The sequence below is a fragment of the Pelobates fuscus genome, chromosome 4 (assembly GCF_036172605.1).
Source record: "Pelobates fuscus isolate aPelFus1 chromosome 4, aPelFus1.pri, whole genome shotgun sequence".
In the NCBI taxonomy this organism is placed as follows: Eukaryota; Metazoa; Chordata; class Amphibia; order Anura; family Pelobatidae; genus Pelobates; species Pelobates fuscus.
In genome coordinates, this window is record NC_086320.1 from 244,631,271 (window position 1) to 244,652,263 (window position 20,993).

Consider the following 20,993-nt stretch of genomic DNA (forward strand, 5'->3'; position numbering starts at 1 on the left):
TAGACAATCTCAAATTAATTTGTACTATACTATTGGAGAAGATTTTTGCCCGACCGTTGAATTTGATCCCCCAGCTCCTCCTTCATATGGACGTACCATAGTGGAACAATCCACGTCTTAATCTTTTGATTCAATTATTGATAGACTTTAAAATTAGCATAGCTAGGAATTGGAAACCACGAGGAAAACCAGAGTTGTACGAGATAAAGAATCAAATCAACTATCAGTTTAGAACGGAGAAGGGTTACTATCTATTATCTAATCAGTTAACTCATACTCAAGGATTTGGTCACTTTGGGAATTTTCCTCCTATGTCCATTAAGATAATAAAAACTCAGATCTGCTCTCCCTGTGTCAGTATGAATGTAATAGATATGTTTTAATCGATACACGAAAAACATAAGATGGCTATAACTTTGTACAAAATATTTTACTATCGAATAGATGTATCTGTAATTTCAAACTGTTAATAATGTGAAAAGTTTAAAAAAAATTCAAATAAATTCTAAATATAAAAAAAGTCACTGTAATGAACGATCAATGATATATGCTTGATAAAGCACATAAACACTTTAGATGGTAGAGAGGAAGAGAAAAGGGAAAGGAAGAGAGGGAAAATATTAATAATCATATAAGAGTGGTGTGACCAAAGCGACCTCGCCACGTGTCCTTGGAGGGGGCTGCTTGCCCGCCTCTTGCCTTTGGACTATGGCCCTGCAGGTTAAACTGTTTATTTTCCCTGCAGAAAGGCTTATTCGTGTGATCTGAGTGCCATTCATCTAATAATGTGCAGTCAGATCAAAGCTATCTGGGGATATGTAGAAATGTGTGTTTTATGTACTAAATGTATCAGTATGTAATTTTATGTCTTTTACTGTCTTTTTGTCTGCCATGTGGGTAATGGAGTTTGGCTCTGTCTTTGGAGATAATTAGATTCCTTCTCCAATTATCTCCAGGGCAGAAGGGAGGAAGCCAGGATGCATTGTGGGGATGTTTTACTTTTACTGTTTGAGCCAGGGGGAACAAAAGATACTTTTACTAACTTTTGAACCCCTGGTCTGATTCATGCCAATTTTTTATATGTTATTCCCCTGAATGGATTGATTGTGTATATGTATTTTTATGCGAATGTGATGTATATTTTGGGAGTTATGAATGTTGTGTAAAAACTGTATTTTCCCTACCTATGATAATTGTATTTTCCTGTGTGTACAGATAATTAGTTTACAGGTAGAGGGGAGGGCTATGTGTGGGATGTAACTATTGTGTGATTGGTTAATGTACGTTACTGTGTGTGTCCCTCCCCTTCATGGGAGCACCTAATAAAAAGGGCTGCAAGCTAGCAGCCAGAGAGTTCTATTTTTACCCTCAACTTGAGTCCTGTCTCTTATTGGGGGAATCTGCTACAAGGGATTGCTATGCTAGGCATATTCCCTTGCTATAATGACTGAGCTCTTGTAAGAGCTTGTTCCTGCTTCAGCCTGCGGTGCTTATGGTGTCTGGTGGAGTGCTTGGAGTCCTCTGGAAGCGCTAGGAGCATCTTTCAACGCAGGTACCCAGTCGGGGTGCCAGTTGCCAGTTGATCCGATACAAGTGGCAACGTATTAAAATGAATAAGTAAAGTAACATTGTTATTGTACTATACTGTACTGATTTGCTATTGATAAATGAGGAATGTTTGCCTATTTTTGGAATGTCCTCTCCATCCCACTTTGAGTAAGTACATCTGGGAAGGTGGGGGAGGATGGTTGCAGGGGGCATTTAAGCATTTTGCATTTATATATACGTATTCTCATTTTTCCAGTAGGCTATACTTTTATCCAGGGGATGCTGGGGGTCTCATAGCTTGCTTTAGTTTGAGACCCTTGAGCACCCTTTCTCTCCTGTTTTGTAGGCATTTAAGCATTTAATTATTTGAATTATTACTTTTTTTTCTATGCTTAAAGTTAATCTGGGTTAAATGAATGTAATTAAGAGTTTAAAACTAGACTTAGATGAAATTGGTAGAGACAAACATGTTAAATAGGTCTCAAATTTTGTGCAGTAAGAATGCTTCCCCTACCTCCTTCTGAACGTTACTATAAATGCCGGTATAACGAAATTGGGTTATTTAAATTTTGTTTGGATGGAACCAGCAACGGATGCAGAGATCCTTTTTCCTTATGGACTGTTTTTTCCCCCCACTTCCATCTCTATGGAGAGGTGGAAATACATGTTGGTTTTGTTGAATTATGTCTTTGTATTGTCGCATGGAGGGTCACGGTGGATCGGCGGGGTTCCTTATTAAAGAATGGTTAGATTAGCAACGATCAATGTAAACTCACCACAAAAAAAGATCCATAGTTCAAAACTTTTTGATAAAAGAGCGTATTGACAGAAACCCACTGGAAACAGACAAAAAAATATGTCTGTATTATGTCTGTATATAGGAGGTACACATTTTCCTTTATTATTATTTAGTGCTTCAAATCAAGATAAAAAAACAAAATGGGGTTGTAATACTATTCTCACGATATTTAAAAGATGAGATTATTTATCAATATTCAGATCCCCTGGGACGATATCTAATACTAACCTGTAGGATTAATGAGGTGATACATACGTTAACTAATATATACCTTCCAAACTCTGCACCCGTATGCATCTTACAGAAAATTTTGGAAGAAATAGAAGAGATTCAGATGGGTCTTTGTATCATAGGTGGAGATTTTAATTGTGTAATGGATGCTTATGAAGATAAAAACAAATTCTATCAAATACAATACTAGATCCAAGAGCAATTAAACAAGCAACAAATTTAAATAGAACGACTAGTAAATATGATCATTTTGACCTATGGAGAATAACTCATCCAACAGAAACTGAATATACCCATCTTTCTCGTGTTCACCTTTCCTACTCTACGATAGATCTGTTCCTAGGGGACAATTCTGTATTCGGACAAATTAGCAAAACCTGGATTAAGGATAATTCATGGTCGGATCATAATATAGTATATCTGGAATTGAAGAATGAATATGGAAAAGGCAAAAGACCGACCGGGAAATTATATGATTTTCTGTTAAAAAAAAAAAATGTGAAAAGCAAAGAAATGGTGGCTAAATGGATTAAACATTTATTTGAAACTAATAAACCGGAGGATACATCATGGACCAATAATTGGGTGCACGTTTAAATCAGTAATAAGGGGCTATTTTATTCAATTGAAAGCGGAAATGATAAAAAAAAAACTCTCTGAACTGTAGATTACATTTTATGGTATCTGTAAAGAAAAGAAAATGAATCTCTCTTATGATAAATTATCTGATCTAATTAAAATACAAGGAAAAATAAATCTAATACTTCGAGAAAACATTGTGATTAATATGTTTAAATTAAAAATGAGCTCATATAACAATAATAATAATAAGGCGAACAGACTCCTTTCAAATAGACTAAAAAAAATAAAAAGGCTAATCATCGAATTTCAAAAATTATAGAATATAATAGACCAATATAAAATCCAACTTTAATAGCACAAGCTTTTAAATCCTTTTATAGCTCATTATATAACTTAAAAAAATGGAGATAAAGAATTAATAGAAAAATATCTTCAGGCTAGTACGCTTCCAAAACTCAAACAAAAAATTTAAATAAGAACATAACAGAAGTGAAATTAGCTAGGGCAACACATAGATTGGAAAGGCCATAAACTCCGGTACCAGATGGATATACTGGTCTTTTTTATAAGAAATGTGGTGAATTTTTTTCCCTCATTTGGTAGGAATGTTTAATGAAGCAACACAAACAGGAACATTTCCATAGGAATTAATAAGAGCCAATGTAATACCAATATTGAAGCAGGACAAGTGTCCTACTAAAATGGAACATAATAGGCCCATCTCACTTTTGAATAATGACCTGTAGTGTTATGCATCAATACTGGCACACAGACTTAAGAAGGTCATAGACAATATTATACATCCTGATCAGGTTGGGTTTATTCCAAATAGAACAGCTAATTTTGAATATTTTGAATCTAGAAAGTAGAACTCGCCTTCACATGCTGACCCTGTCGTGGATGCAGAGAAGGCCTTTGACAAGTCGGCTGGGAATATTTGAGTATGACTTTAAAAAGAGTAGGCATAGATGGGTGGATGCCTACGGCTATAATGGCCCTTTATAAATCACCATCAGCCAGAGTTGTCGGACAAAACATGTGTTCTGAATGGTTCCCACTATTGAATGAAACACGTCAAGGGTGTCCACTTTCCCCATTGCTCTATATAATTTATTTAGAACTATTTGCATGTAGGATTAGGGAAAATACAAATATGAAAGGAGTTGCATTACAATCACTAGAATAAAAAATAAACCTATATGCAGATGATACATTGATCACATTAACAGATCCCATTAAGTCATTGGAACATTTAATGGTAGAGTTTACTGAATATTCTGAAGTTTCTAATTTTAAGGTTAACATAGAGAAATCAATTATTATGGGCTGTAATGTAACAACAGAGATAAAAAATGCAATTAAAACCAAATATGGCTTTGTATGGTCTAAAAAGGTAATAAACTATCTAGGAGTGAAGATGGCAATTTTTTTTTAGAAATTATTAAAAGCCACAAATCATACCCTGAAGACTGTAAAAATGTGTTAGTATCGTGGATAGGCAGAGCGAATATCACACATCCATAACCAAAATGGCTATATTTATTCCAAATGTTCCCTCTCAAAATTCAAGATAGTTGGTTGAAGATGATTCAAAGGAGTTTTAATCAATATATTTGGAAGGGGAAACAACCAAGATTGAATCTTCCATTACTTTCTAGAAAAAAAGAGAGGTTGTCTAAATGTCCCTAATATTAAGTATAGCTATTTTGCAAGTATAGTATATAATATTCAGCTGGAGACTGAACTTAACAAAAACTTGTTTGTGATGGAAATTAATAGTCTGAATTAATCTAATGTATTTCAAATAATATGGAATAGTTATCCTACACCCCTACATAATATTGAAAATGGTATTTTAAGACTTGAGATTTGGGATTCTGTAAAATTCTAGATATTAAGGGAAAGATTTTTAGCTTCATGCCATTGGAGGCAATTTGGAAAATGTTGCCTTATCAAACTGGAAAAGATATTACAACTATAGACCACCTAATAGAAAATACTAAAAAAAAATCAATTTTTAGATTTAACAATAGAGTTTTTAATCTCACTTCATCTGAGCTTTTTTAACTACCTAGGTGTAAAGTATACATTGATGCAACATTTAAGGTTTAGTAAAACAGGAATAAATGAGGATTTATGGTGCATGTTTGACCAAAATAACGTTTATAATGTTCTCTCCAAAGCATGGAGTATGATAAAAATGAATAAAAATGAGGATTAAATTAATGCTTTAGTAAAATGGGAAAACAAATTAAATATTCAAATTACATATATAGAATGGTATAAATCATTACTAGAGACAAGGAAAGCTTAGTATAAGTATAATCCATAGTATAAGCTTGCAGGAGACTCAATATAAACTTATCAACAAGTAGTATCTGGTACCTTCAAGGATAGCTAGAATGTTTACTTTGCTAAGTGATTTCTGCTGGAGGTGTGAAAATAGTAGAGGTTCATACATACATATCTGGTGGAGCTGTACTGAAATAAAGAAGCAATGGAAAAGATTTTTGTTCTTATATATAAAATGATAGAATATAGTCTTAGAGTTGTGCTGGAGGTAGCCTTATTGCATTTGAGATGGCCTAAGTTCAAAGGGAATGAAAGAAATGTCATTGTGCGTTGTTTTGTAGCTTTTACAAGTCTAATGACCAGAAACTGGAAAACTAAAAACATCCCAAAATGGAAAAATATAATAAATTGGTTATTTCAATCATGAATGGAGTTGGCAATTAATAAACACTCAAATATTAATGAAAAAGACAATGTAGAGATGAAAGACCTGTTTAAGAAATTATCACTGGAGCCCCCTGTACAAGAAATTGATATAGTTTAGATAGAGTAAAGGATAAAAGCCATTAGAACCCGCCCCACCCTCCAGCCTGGATCTTTCAGCTTGTGCCAGTATTTTTCTTTTGAGAGTGATAATACACTGCAGTACCGGCGCCGACCAGTAGGCGCTGTGTATGGAGAGAGCCAGGGATAGGAAGCTACATCGTGTCCTTGCTTCTCTCTCCTGACTGAAACCACAGGGAAGCAGCACCTGCAGCCAGCAACTCCCAGACTGCAGAGGAAACCTGCAGATCAGGTAAGTGAGGGATGGGGGGCAGCCTACAGATTAGGTAAGTGAGGGATGGGGGGCAGCTTATAGATCAGGTAAGTGAGGGATGGGGGGAGGGGGCACAGCCTTCAGATCAGGTAAGTGAGTCATGGGGGTGCAGGCTACAGATCAGGTAAGTGAGGGATAGGGGGCAGCCTACAGATCAGGTAAGCGAGGGTTGGGGGGGCAGCCTACAGATCAGGTAAGCGAGGGTTGGGGGGACAGCCTACAGATCAGGTAAATGAGGGTTGGGGGCAGCCTACAGATCAGGTAAGCGAGGGTTGGGGGGGCAGCCTACAGATTAGGTAAGCGAGGGATGGGGGGGGCAGCCTACAGATCAGGTAAGTGAGGGTTGGGGGGGGTCAGCCTACAGATCAGGTAAGCGAGGGTTGGGGGGGCAGCCTACAGATCAGGTAAGCGAGGGTTGGGGGGGCAGCCTACAGATCAGGTAAGCGAGGGTTGGGGGGGCAGCCTACAGATCAGGTAAGCGAGGGTTGGGGGGGCAGCCTACAGATCAGGTAAGTGAGGCATGGGGGAGCAGCCTACAGATCGGGTAAGTGAGGGATTGGGGCAGCCTACTGATCAGAAAGGAGAAGGAAGGGACATTAAAGGAACACTATAGGAACACTGAGGAGTGGCCACTTGGAGGTTTCCCTAGGGGCAATGTAAACACTCTTTTCTTTGAAGTGTTTGCATGAAGGCAATGATTATACTCACCAGAACAACTACATTAAGCTGTAAGTTGTTCTGGTGACTATAGTGTCCCCTTAAGGAGCACAAAGGGACAGAAAGTGTCAGCTAGGTAAAGAAGCAGAAATAATTAGTAGGAGCACAATGGTAAAGTAGGAGAAGGGGCAGCAAGGAGCAAAAAGAAACAGAAATTAGCAAGAAGGGACATCAAGGAGCACACAGGGTCAGTATTGAGCTGGAAGATGCAGAAGGAGCACATAGGTAAAGTAGGAGAAGAAGGGAACAGAAATAAGCAGAAAGGGGCAGCAAGGAGCACAAAGGTAAAGGAGCAATCCAAAGGAGCACAAAGATAATGTAGGAGAAGGAGCAACATGGAGCAGGAACGGGCAGAAATGGACAGAAGGAGCACAAAGGTAAAGTATGAGAAGGCGCATAAAGAGTCAGCAAGGAGCTGGAAGGGGCAGAAGGAGCACAAGGGTAAAGTGGGAGAAGGAGCAGAAAGGCTCAGAAATGAGCAGGAAGGATCATAAGGAGCAGAAGGAAGCAAAAGTAGCAGAAAGGTGAAGGAGCCAAGGAGAAGAGAAGACAGTGTCATAATAAACTTTGACTTTGTCAAATGAAGGAGAAGAGAAGAAGATTGTAGCAGGAAGGACAAGTGATGTGATCCCTCCGCTTAATTCTGGACACCCCATCACAAGACTTTGGTCCCTGAGCCTGGCAGGAAAACTTTGGACCTTCTCATCTCCCCAGGTAAAAAAACCATATCAGTGTTAATGTGTTCACTTTCATTTACTGAGTGTCAGGAAGCACAGAGTGTAGCAGATTGGTTAGCTGGCACTCTAAACCAATCCCTAGATCCCCATTCATAAAAAAGTAAAACATTTTTATGAACTGGGAACTAGCGATTGGCTTAGAGCATCAGCTGACCACTCTAGCCAATCAGCGGCACCAATGCCTGAAGTGAATCTGCACTTTCTGACACTCTGTTTCAGAAGCTAAAAACCACTGAGCAACCTGGAGATCTGGAGCAGGAGGAAACCTTTGAGAGTTGTTTAACCCCTTAAAGGAAAGAGAGTGCCCAGGGCCTCCTGGCATCATAGCATTTTCATTTAGATGAAGTTGTTATGGAAACCATGATGTTCCTTTAATTTGCTTAAAGGAACACTATAGTGTCAAGAATACAAAAAAAATTCCTGTGGACGCCCATGCGCCGATCCACTGTGAGACACACTTAATGCTATATATGTTGTTTGATAAATGTTTGTACTTATATGCAGGGGCGTATTAGCCGCGAGGCAAACAAGGCATTTGCCTTGGGCGGCATTTTCCAGGGGGCGGCAAAAAAAGCCACCCCCAAATGCTCAAGGCAAATGTCTTGTTAGCCTTGCGGCTAACAGACATGCCGGCGGGCTGCTGGGCGATCGGGCGGCACTGCCTGGCGGGCGGGCGGGCGGCCGGCGAGGGAGCACTTCCCCTGAGCTGTCTGCTTAGCTCCCTCGCCAGCCGCAGAGTGAGGCTGGGAGGCGGAGCCGGAATATGACGTCATATTCCGGCTCCCAGCCTCACTCTGAGGCCGGCGAGGGAGCTGAGCAGACAGCTCAGGGGAAGTGCTCCCTCGCCGGCCAGCCGCCCGCCCGCCAGGCAGTGCCGCCCGATCGCCCAGCAGCCACTGGACCACCAGGGAGGAAGAGACACCCCCCCTCCCCAGCATTCCCAAAGGTAAGGAGGCGGGGGGGGTTAAATTGAAAAAAAAAAAAAATGTGTTAAATATTAATTTAAAAAAAAAAGTGTTCGAAATAAATGTAAAAAAAAACGTGTTAAAAAAAATTTAAAAAAAATGTGTTAAAAATATTTTTTTTTTAAAAAGGGTTAATGTGGGTGGGTGAGTGTGTGTCTGTGTCTGTTAGTGTGTGTGTCTGTGTGTGTGTGTGTCTGTGTCTGTTAGTGTGTGTGTCTGTTAGTGTGTTTGTGTCTGTTAGTGTGTTTGTGTCTGTTAGTGTGTTTGTGTCTGTTAGTGTGTGTTTGCCTGTGAGTGTGTGTTTGCCTGTGAGTGTGTGTGTATGTTAGTTTGTGTCTGCTAGTGAGTGAGTGTGTTTGTCTGTTAGTGAGTGTGAGTGTGTCTGTTAGTGTGTGTGTGTTTCTGTTAGCGAGTGTGTGTGTGTGTGTGTATTTAGAATGCGGGGCGGGGGGAAAGGTTGGGTGGGGGTGGCGCGGGGGGAGGGGGGGCGCCTGAGTTTTGTCCTGCCTAGGGCAGCACAAAACCAGGATACACCACTGCTTATATGTCTGATATATGTTTAACTTATAGTCATAATCTAATTCAAATGAACTGAATTGTTGAATTGTATGTTATTTGTAAATGTCATATAAAGAAAACAATTTAATAAAGAGAATATTAAAAAAAAAAAAGCCAGCAGGTTCCCACTATCTAAGATAATCATTTTTGTCATCCATGGGGCACATACTTGAGATGTAGAGGATATCAAGGGCTCCACATCTAGATTACCCTTTTGACTATGATAAATCTTAGTTAAGTTCATTAAACAAAACCAGGAGTTTAAAACACTGAGAACAGGCAAAAGATCAAGCAGTTTACCTTTTAGTAAGATTCCATTCAGGTCAGAAACCCTACTTGAGGGAAGTGTCTATAGAACCTATCATGTTGCAGGAGGGCACAATGTCATGACGTAAGGTCGTCATGCTGACAGGCGGGAGGAGGTGGAGCAGGATAAGGAAGACGCCGAACTGAGAATGCTATGTGGCGAAAAGGCTGAGTGAGACCGTTTGAGAGATATGTAAACAGAGCAACGAAAACAGAAACCCGGTTGTGGGCAGTGAGAGGAGGACAGGAGCCTGGGCTTGGGGAGCGGGAGTGCGTGAGACTGGAGGTCAGCGATGGCTGGCTCTCCAGTGCTGCGATTATGTTCCAGATCAGAGGAAAGCCTTATACAATGCTTTCCTATGGGGAAAATCTGACTCTGGAGGACGTCAGCGTCAGATAACGGACCAAAACTTTTAGATTCTGAAATACCTCTATTGGCTGTTAGCCACAGATGGCAGACTTAGAGCTGCAATGTAAACTAGACAGCCACTAGAGGGCACAGTGCTATAGCGTCACTGGACGTCCTCACGCTATGTTAGGACCTAATAGGAAAGCATCGAAAAGCATTTTCAATGATTTCCTATGGGGAGGTCTAATGCGCGTGCATGTGCATTAGGTCTCCCCCGCCGGCTGACGTGATGAAGAGGAGGAGCGTGGGCGGAGGAAAAAGCAGCGACGAGGCACCTCGTCGCTGCCTCTGGTAAGTCACTGAAGGGGTTTTCACCCCTTCAGCAACCGGGGATGGGAGGTGAGAGGGAGAGGGGACCTGCAGTGCCAGGAAAACGGATTGTTTTCCTGGCACTGGAGAGTCCCTTTAATGGATGCTTCCTAGCTGATGCCGAGGACCATAAGCACCGCACCGGACACCACAACCACCGTAGCTTAACTGGAATCTCGCCATCTTCCTTCCACCCTGGATCAACCTCTGACATCCAGAACCGTGTGGGAGGGACCTCTCCTCCAGGAGAGCTTAACCGGAACCGCTCTTAAAAGAGCTAAGTGATTAGGACCCAGGGGAGTATACAAAGTATAGCAATCCCCAGTGTGATTATAGCAGTTCCCATCCAATCACGAGACAAGACTACGTGTTGAGGGTCAAACAGGAACAGAAAGTTTAATGGCACACACTGGTCTTTGAAAATTGAGGTTATTGGTTGAAGTTGATATTGCATGTTGGACAACAGAACATGTTTACCTGTATAGTAACATTGTGAGTTATTTAGATGTATGTAAATCCACACATTATGTGAATTGTAAGATATTATTGATATGACTGATTATACATGTGTAAAAATGTCTATTGCAAAAATGATTTGACTATCTGCAGTTTTATCTTGGTAGCCTTCCATGTCAAGCACTAACCGTATTGTTACACATGACCTACCTGTTAGTGTTATTCCAAGAAGACTGTGGAATGACTTTTCAGAACCCAGCATTCCTAACTTTGATGTAAGTTGTTCTTCTTTCTTTTTTTTTTTTTTTTTCTGTGTTAGAATTAATATATGCATTAAAGGGACACTATAGTCACCAGAACAACAACAGCTTATTGCATTTGTTCTGATGTGTAGAATCATTCCTTTTAGGCTTTTGCTGTAAACACTGTCTTTTCAGAGAAAATGCATTACATCCTAATGATAACTCCACTGACCACTCCTCGGATGGTTGCTAAAGCTACTTCCTTGGGTAGTGTTGCAGAGTAAGCAGCACTGCCATTTAGTGTCTCCACCCTCTGCATGCAGACACTGAACTTTCCTCATAGAGATGCATTGATTCAATAAATCTCTATGAGGAGATGCTGATTGGCCAGGGCTGTGTTTGACTTGTGCTGGCTCTGCCCCATATCTGACCAGCTCCGCCAATCCTATGGGGAAGCATTGTGATTGGCTCAGACCACGACTTCTGATGTCAGCAGACAGAGGCAGTTCACAGACAGAGGCAGCAGCTTGAGGCTTGAATACAAGTAAGATTGTGCGTGTATATATATATATATTTTTTTTTTTGTGCATGGATGGTACATGTCAGCATTTAGTACTGTTAAGCGACAGAAATTGTTACACTTCAGTAATTCTAACCAAAAAAATATGGTCACTCAATTCACCTCAACTTCCTGTTTACTGAATAAACACATTTTTTTCATATTGTTGGCATTTTCACCTTTGTGATCTCTAAGTTTTAATTAATATCAGTGAAAACTGTAAGAGGCTAATTTGATTGTAATTATAAACAGTTTAATCCACTCCAACTGTCATTACAGTTTCATACTTGGTCACATGAGTTGCAGGGGGGAGGGGCTGATGAACATTCTTTTTTTTTTTTTTTTATTCTTTTTTTTTGTAGTTCTTTGCAAAATTTACAGGTTTACAGAGACATTGCAATTGGCTTCAGAAGAGATTATCCAACAGCATACGTTGCATGTCAGATGAACAGCACTTTTTGTTTTTATAAAGGGTATAGTTTGACATTAGAATAACATCAGAATGATCATGCTGGTATGGCATATGGTCATGTTAGGTAAGATTAATCGAGGAATGACAAAGTGGAGTCACATGGCAGATATTAGCATTATATGACCAAAGCTGTTTGATTAAGTACACGTGAAACTGTTTAGCGATGTGGTGAGAGTATATCAAGAGGGCTCGTCCTGCCCCAACCGCATTGACAAGTATATATCTAGGCATATGTTAACAGGTGGTCAGCATGAGGAAAGATCAGCCTTAAGCTGTCCTCCCTTAGTATTCTCTTGTAACCATCTTTGTATAGTTTGAACATCTTTCAAAATTTCCATTTTATCTCTAAAATAAAATCTTAGCCCAATTGGGAATGTCCAGATGTAATTAATTCCTTGACTCCTTAATCTGGAGGTACATTGTGAAAAATTCCGCCTGCTAATTCTCGTGTTTTTAGATAGATCATTGAATATTTTTATTGCATCATACTTTGAGTTCAGAATTGACTTAGTTCTCATTGCTGTCATAACTTGCTGTTTAAATCTATAAGAATATAGGACAGCAATAACGTCTCTCGGGACATGAGCTGGAATATTTTTAGCATTAGGAATTCTATGTATCCTTTTGGTGCAAAAGATTCTATTTTCGTCTTGTATGCCCAGGAATTTAAAAAAGTCCTTTACATAGTCATCCAAACTTTCTGAATTTACTTCCTCAGGGATTCCTCTTATTCTGATGTTTTTTCTTCTCGCTCTGTCTTCACTATCAGTTATTTTATCTTCTAATGCAATAAGTTTCTTCTCCATATTCCGGATTTTTTCTTCCTGTATCCCTTGTTGTATCGTTGAATGTTCTATCTTATCTTCCAATATGTTTACTTTTGCTGTTATTTTAGATATTTCTTTTTTTAAAATCTTCCATCATTATTTGCATTTCTTTCTTTATATTTTCTAATTGGGCTTGCAGACATTCGTTTAGATAATCTTTTCCAATTATTTGTGATTCTTTAAAGGAACTTTCCAAACAATCTTTTTCACCATGCTTCTGTGTTAGCATTTGAATTTTATCTTCATTATAGACTTCTGTTTCCTGGGAGCTTCTTCTTCTTTTTTCTTTATCTTTATCTTGAGGTGAAAAGTAGTTTGACATTCTTTTCTCAGTTTTCTGATCTGTCTTTTTCTCTCTTTTATTACCCAATTTAAGATCACTTTTTTAGTTGCCATTGTTACTTACTCTGCTATTTTAATAAGCTTTGTCCACCGTCCAGGATCTAATTTTTTTTTTTTTTTTTAGGTTGTTTATTAGTTCTAGGCAACTTCAAAACAAAGGAGAATATTTCCCTTCCCCTCTCTTTTTTTTTCTTTTTGCCTTTATCTTTATGATAGTTAAGATCTTCTTTCCAATTTTCTTTCCAATTTTACAACTTGCTTGCAGTGTATATTATCTATTTTCTTGTCTTATTTTCAACTAAGAATTTCAAACTTTATTTTCTATGTGCTACAGTTCTTCCCCCCCAAGAAAAGAATTTTAGCATCCAGCAGTTATAGAGATTTACAATTAGTGAAGTCAGGTGTAGATGCTCACTTAAATCTTTGACTCCTTATGCACCTGTATATACTTTATGTAATCTCATATATTTAATTTCTCCTTCCTTTTTATCCCTTTTTTCCCCTTTTATTTCGTCTATTTCTTTTGTTCCTTTGATTATCTTTAAGTACAGATACAAGGTATCTTCAATGTTCTAGCCATTCATTATAATCAGTATTTAGCTTTTTTAGCCTTTTTTGTCACAATATGTGTCAGTATACCACTAGCATAGATGTAATTTTGCCAGAAACTATTTGAATATCAGCGTTTATATGGGGTTATATATAAACACAAATAGCATCGGCCAAAAAAGAAGCTTTATCCCCTTGTATTAATTGTACTTGCGTTCTGCTGTTCAAGGATTTTGATTCTTCATATGTTAATATTTATTCGGACTCATTTTTTATTGCTGGATATTTTTCGTCCGTCCTTAGTGAACTGCAGGATTGCACCTCCACGTTGTTATTGCTGTTAGTTTTCAGCCGCCATGTCTACTTTGCTCGCGGTGTCCCTCATCTCTTAGTCCATGCAGCCACGGCTATACCCCCCTCACCATCCGCGGGACGTGATCGGCGTGCGTCGTCACGTCATCGCTCCTCCCCCTCACTTTCCGTGTGTGTATATATATTAATTAGTATGATTGTGTCATTTAACAGGTTCAGAAAGGTCTCTCTAACCCAATTTATTTCAGGATAATTATCCAATCTCCAACAATTAACATGTTACCCAGATGCGCAGATTTCCAAATTTGCTGTACCTCCTCTATATCAGCATTTAGTGCTTTATAATATATCCAAACCAATTATTGATATACTTTTTGTCCCCATGGGAAAAATAAAGTAAACCCTCTTTGAATTCTATTGTTCTACGTATCAGGACATAATGACAATCTTCTGTTCCTTAGCAGGTCTTAAAATTAGTCAAATACAACCTCAGATGAACAACACATGACCTACTACACTGTGTCATGATTCATTTAACAAAAATAGAAAAATGGAGAAGCCATGTGTGAATTCAATAGCTTGTAGAAACACCTTTACAACAATAACTTGAAGTAATCATTTTCTGTATGACTTGATCAGTCTCTCACATCGTTGAGGTGTTTTGGCAACAGGAAAACAAACTCATGTTCCTCGCACTATAGGGTCTTTAGGTCCCCTCCACCCTCAGGGTCCCACTTCTGCTGGGCTAAAGGGTTTAAAACCCCTTCAGCCACTTGCCTTTCTCCAGCGCCGGGCTCCCTCGGCCCTGGGGAACTCTCCTCCTCCTGCCGACGTCAACCTCGATTGCGCATGCGCGGCAAGAGCCGCACGCGCATTCTAACCGCCCATAGTAAAGCATTACTCAATGCTTCCTTTAGATGTCCAGCGTTTTCTCTCTGTGATTTTCACAGTGAGAATCGCGGAAGCGCCTCTAGCGGCTGTCAGTGAGACAGCTACTAGAGGCTGGATTAACCCTCAGTGAAACATAGCAGTTTCTCTGAAACTGCTATGTTTTCAGCTGCAGGGTTAAAACTAGAGGGACCTGGCACTTAGGCCACTTCATTGAGCTGATGTGGTCTGGGTGCCTATAGTGGTCCTTTAAGCTTGCTGAAGAGCTTTGTGTGAAGAGTGTGTCCTCCTTTTTTTTTTTTTCCCTTTTGCAAAAAGTGCTGATTTCAATAGAAATTGACAATTGACAATCGCAATAGAATTGTAACCTGGTTACAGCCCCTTGGCTTTAAAGCAGACAGCAGGTAATGTTACTTCCTGTTTTGTTTTAGCTCAATTGAGCTGATCTCAAGAGGCAGAAATTGCCCAGAGCACCTTACTTAAAAGTACATTGCATTGTGAAGTCTGTGATTGGACAGCCACAGAAACGGGGACGGGGTAACAAGGGGAGATCTAGCAAAGGCCGCAGACAAGGGAACTGCAGGTTTTGAAAGCTGTTTTTAGATATATCTCCAATTAAAAAAAAAACACAATTAAATGCATGCATGTTTTCATTTGGGGTATATCTACTTAACAGTGATTTTTATTTATTTTGTATTTGGGCAGTGAAGTGTTCCTTTTAAGTCACACCACAGCATTCCAATAGGGTTGAGATTTGGTCTTTGACTAGGTCATTGCAACACCTTGATTCTGACGTAGATTTGCTGGTGTGCTTGGGATTACTGTCCTGTTGCATGACTCAATTTCAGCCAAGGTTTAGCTGTCAGACAGATGGCCTCACATTTGATACTAGATCACTTTGGTATACAGAGGAGCTCATTCTGTCGACTCAATGATTCTACATTCTGTGGCTGCAAAACAAGACCAAATCATCACCCCTCTACCACCTTACTTGATAGTTGGTATAAGTTGTTGTGCCGATGTGCTGTGTTTAGTTTTTGCCAAACGTGGTGCATTTATTGCCAAACATCTTAATTTTGGTATTGTCTGTCCGAAGGACATTGTTTCAGAACTCTTGTGGTTTATTTATATCAGGGGTCAGGGCTGCCATCAGAAATTGTGGGGCCCCTAACGCAGCTCAAGGTCTGGGCCCCCGTGTGCCCGCCTCCAAGCACCGCCTCCAAATCCCGCCCACAGGAATACACACACACAGACACAAAAGGACACAGACACAGAAAGATACACACATACTAACACACACACTCATATAGACACAGATACAGATACACACACACTGATATACAGACACACACTGACGTACATACATACTCACATACTGACACACACACATACATACTGACAAACAGACATACATACATAATAATATACATACATACAGACATACACACACACACATATATATATATATATATATATATATATACATACACACACAGATACTGACAGACATACTGACAGACATACTGACAGACATACTGACAGACAGACATGCATACTGACAGATATATACATACATACACACAGACATACACACACACTGACATACATACACACTGACATACATACACACTGACATACATACACACAGACATACATACACACAGACATACACACACACACACACATACTGACATACATATACACATACTGACATACATATACACAGACTGTCATACACACACAGACATACTGACATACATACACACACATACTGACATACATACACACACATACTGACACACACACAGACACACTGACACACACACAGACACACAGACATACACACACAGACATACTGACATACATACACACACATACTGACATACATACACACACATACTGACACACACACAGACACACTGACACACACACAGACACACAGACATACACACACAGACATACACACACAGACATACACACAGACTGTCATACACACACAGACATACTGACATACATACCGACATACATACACATACTGACATACATACCGACATACATACACACACACACATACTGACATACATACCGACAGACATACATACTGACATACATACCGACATACATACCGACAGACAGACATACCCACAGACATACACACAGACATACCCACAGACATACATACACACACACACAGACATGCAGACATATACAGACATACACACACACAGACATACACACAGAGACACACACACAGACATACATACAGACATATACAGACATACACACACATACTGACATACACACACATACTGACATACACACACATACTGACATACACACACATACTGACATACACACACAGACATACATACACACATAGACATACATACACACATAGACATACATACACACACAGACAGACATACAGACATACATACAGACATACACACACATACAGACATACATACACATACAGACATACACACACAGACAGACATATATGCAGACACACACACATACACGGCTGGCGCGGGAGCACACCTGATTTATCAGCCACCCTCCTCTTACCTTTAAGTTGCAGGAGGGTGGCTGGGGATGATGGGAGTGAGCCAATGCCTCTCCTCTGCTCTCCCTCCGGTCTCCTCCCTTGCGGTGTAGCTGCAATTTTTTTTTTAAATGTCATACACACAGACTGTCATACACACAGACTGTCATACACACAGACTGTCATACACACAGACTGTCATACACACAGACTGTCATACACACAGACTGTCATACACACAGACTGTCATACACACAGACTGTCATACACACACACACTGACCTGCATACGTACACACACTGACGTACACACACTGACGTACACACACTGACGTACACACACTGACGTACACACACTGACGTATACATACACACACACACACACACATACAGACACACACACACATACATACACACACATACACACACATACATACACACAGACATACACACACACATACATACACACACACACATACATACACACACACACATACATACATACACACAGACATACACACACATACATACACACAGACATACACACATACTGACATACATACACACACAGACATACACACACATACACTGCTGGTGAGGGAGCACACCTCATTTATCAGCTACCCTCCTCTTACCTTTAAGTTGCAGGAAGGTGGCTGGGGATGATGGGAGTGAGCCGATGCCTCTCCTCTGCTCTCCCTCCGGTCTCCTCCCGCGCGCAGTAAGCTGGGAGGAAGTGACCGGACGTCACTTCCTCCCAGCAGCCCTTGCAATGTAGCCGCAATTTTTTTTTTAAATGTCATACACACAGACTGTCATACACACAGACTGTCATACACACAGACTGTCATACACACAGACTGTCATACACACAGACATACAAACATACATACCGACATACTGACATACATACCGACATACTGACATACATACACACAGACATACACACAGACCTATACATACACACACATACTGACATACACACACATACCAGCATACATACACACACATACCGGCATACATACACACACATACCGACATACATACACACACATACATACACAGACATACACACAGACATACACACAGACATACATACACACACACATATACAGACATACATACATACACACACACACACAGACATACACACATACACGGCTGGCGAGGGAGCACACCTCATTTATCAGCCACCCTCCTCTTACCTTTAAGTTGCAGGAGGGTGGCTGGGGATGATGGGAGTGAGCCGATGCCTCTCCTCTGCTCTCCCTCCTGTCTCCTCCCACGCGCAGTAAGCTGGGAGGAAGTGACCGGCCGTCACTTCCTCCCAGCAGCCCTTGCGGTGTAGCCACAATTTTTTTTTAAAGGGGCCGATCGCGCAATTACCCGGCTGCAGCGCTGACCGGACCCCTGAAGATATAGGGCCCATCGGGTGGCCCTAAATGCTTGGGCCATCTGATGGGCCCCGGTGCAGATGCACCTGCGGCGGTTTTGCCGCTCCACGTGGGGCCCGGGCGGCCGGGCCCCCCAGGGCCACCGGGCCCGTGACAACCATTATGGTTGTCACCCTCTGATGGCGGCCCTGTCAGGGGTAGTCAACCTTTTAATACCTAATGCCCACTTTTGTATCTTTCCTTACCGCCCACCAGTGCTGAAGTTACACATTTTATAGCGCAAGTGCGATTTATTTTTTAGAACAAAAAAGATTACTTTAAGTACATATTTTATTTTTGGGGGAGTGAGGGGGGCAGTGTGTGTGTGATGGGGGGGAAGTGTGTATGAGGATAGTAGTGTGTGAGTGCATGTTTGTTTATGAAGGGTGCACAGGGTCTATGCTGTGTGTAGGTGGGTGAGATGTGAAAATCTATCTTTTGTCTCCCCCTCCCTTCTTTTTACCTTTTACCAGGGAATGGGGACATAATGCTGTAAGCCATGGTTGTTCAGTGGTGGCATGTTCACTGCGAGCACAGCACCGTATCGGAGTGTTGCCATGGTAACGCGCAGCAATGCTCCTACTAGCCTGTGCTCGCGGGAGGAACACAGAGCCTCCCAGGTCCTTCCTTCCCTCTACTGGAACGAAGTGCCAGCGGGCTAGTGAGGGAGATCTTTGATCTCTTCACCAGCCTGAGGGGGCTTACAGCAGGGCTGTCTCTTCTTGGGCCGGCAGGGGAGATGAAAGGATCTCCCTTGCCGACCTTGGTCCATGGCCATCGAGCTCCACTGGGCGTTTTCTGCAGAACCCACCACCTCCCATCCAGGGGCGGGCTGGGAAGGGGGGCAGGGAGGCAATTGCCCCCCAGGCCGCCCTAAACCCAGGGGCCAGGGCAAAAAAAGGAAAATCTGAATCCCCTGCCTCTGGCTGAGGACTCAGATTTTTCAACTTACCTCACTCTTCCTGCAGCCTGCAGTCAGTGGAGTCCGCCGGCCTCTCCTGATGATGTCAGGATGAGGGGGCGTGACTTTCACTGCTCTTCTCCCAGGACCGCTGGGGAGTCTGGGAGAAGAGCAGAGGAAGCCACGCCCCCTCATCCTGACATCATCAGGAGAGGCCGGCCGACTCCACTGACTGCAGGCTCCAGACTTCACTGACTGTTGCTGTATGCTGGCTGCTGCCCACCCCTCCCTGGCTTAAGGTATGAGTCAGGGAGGGGGAAATACACTTTAGTTTTTTATTCCCCTCCTCAGCCCTACCCCCCCTTCCCCCCTCCTCAGCCCTACCTTCCCCCTCCTCAGCCCTGCCCCCTCTCTTCCACCCTCCTCAGCCCTGCCCCCTCTCTTCCACCCTCCTCAGCCCTGCCCCCTCTCCTCAGCCCCTGCCCCCTCCTCAGCCCTGCCCCCTCTCTTCCCCCCTCCTCAGCCCCTGCCTCCTCTCTTCCCCCCTCCTCAGCCCTTGTCCCCTCCTCAGCCCTGCCCCCTCTCTTCCCCCCTCCTCAGCCCTGCCCCCCCTCCTCAGCCCTGCCCCCTCTCTTCCCCCCTCCTCAGCCCCTGTCCCCTCCTCAGCCCTGCCCCCTCTCTCCCCCCCTCCTCAGCCCTGCCCCCTCTCTTCCCCCCTCCTCAGCCCTGCCCCCCCTCCTCAGCCCTGCCCCCTCTCTTCCCCCCCTCCTCAGCCCCTGTCCCCTCCTCAGCCCTGCCCCCCCTCCTCAGCCCTGCCCCCTCTCTTTCCCCCTCCTCAGCCCTGCCCCTACCCCCTCTTTAGCCCTGCCCCCTCTCTTTCCCCCTCCTCAGCCCTGCCCCTCCCCCTCTTTAGCCCTGCCCCCTCTCTTTCCCCCTCCTCAGCCCTGCCCCCTCTTTAGCCCTGCCCCCTCTCTTCCCCCCTCCTCAGCCCTTCCCCCCCTCCTCAGCCCTGCCCCCTCTCTTCCCCCCTCCTCAGCCCTGCCCACCCTCCTCAGCCCCTTCCCCCTCCTCAGCCCTGCCCCCCCTCCTCAGCCCCTGTCCCCTCCTCAACCCTGCCCCCTCTCTTCCCCCCTCCTCAGCCCTGCCCCCCTCCTCAGCCCTGCCCCCTCTCTTCCCCCCTCCTCAGCCCTGCCCCCTC

The 20,993-nt window shown here is 42.4% G+C and overlaps 1 protein-coding gene across 5 annotated transcripts in view; it reads left to right on the forward strand.

Annotated features, from left to right (window-relative positions):
• The window catches only part of HUS1 (HUS1 checkpoint clamp component), a 191,632-nt gene that overhangs the window by 96,693 nt on the left and 73,946 nt on the right, over positions 1 to 20,993 (forward strand). For 4 of the 5 annotated variants that reach the window (XM_063450626.1, XM_063450623.1, XM_063450624.1 and 1 more), the window contains exon 4: positions 10,894 to 11,001. The exons of the other annotated variant lie outside the window; for it this stretch is intronic. In XM_063450626.1, coding sequence (XP_063306696.1) covers positions 10,894 to 11,001 — 108 coding nt within the window. The remainder of the gene's footprint in view (positions 1 to 10,893; positions 11,002 to 20,993) is intronic. 5 annotated transcript variants of the gene reach the window in all.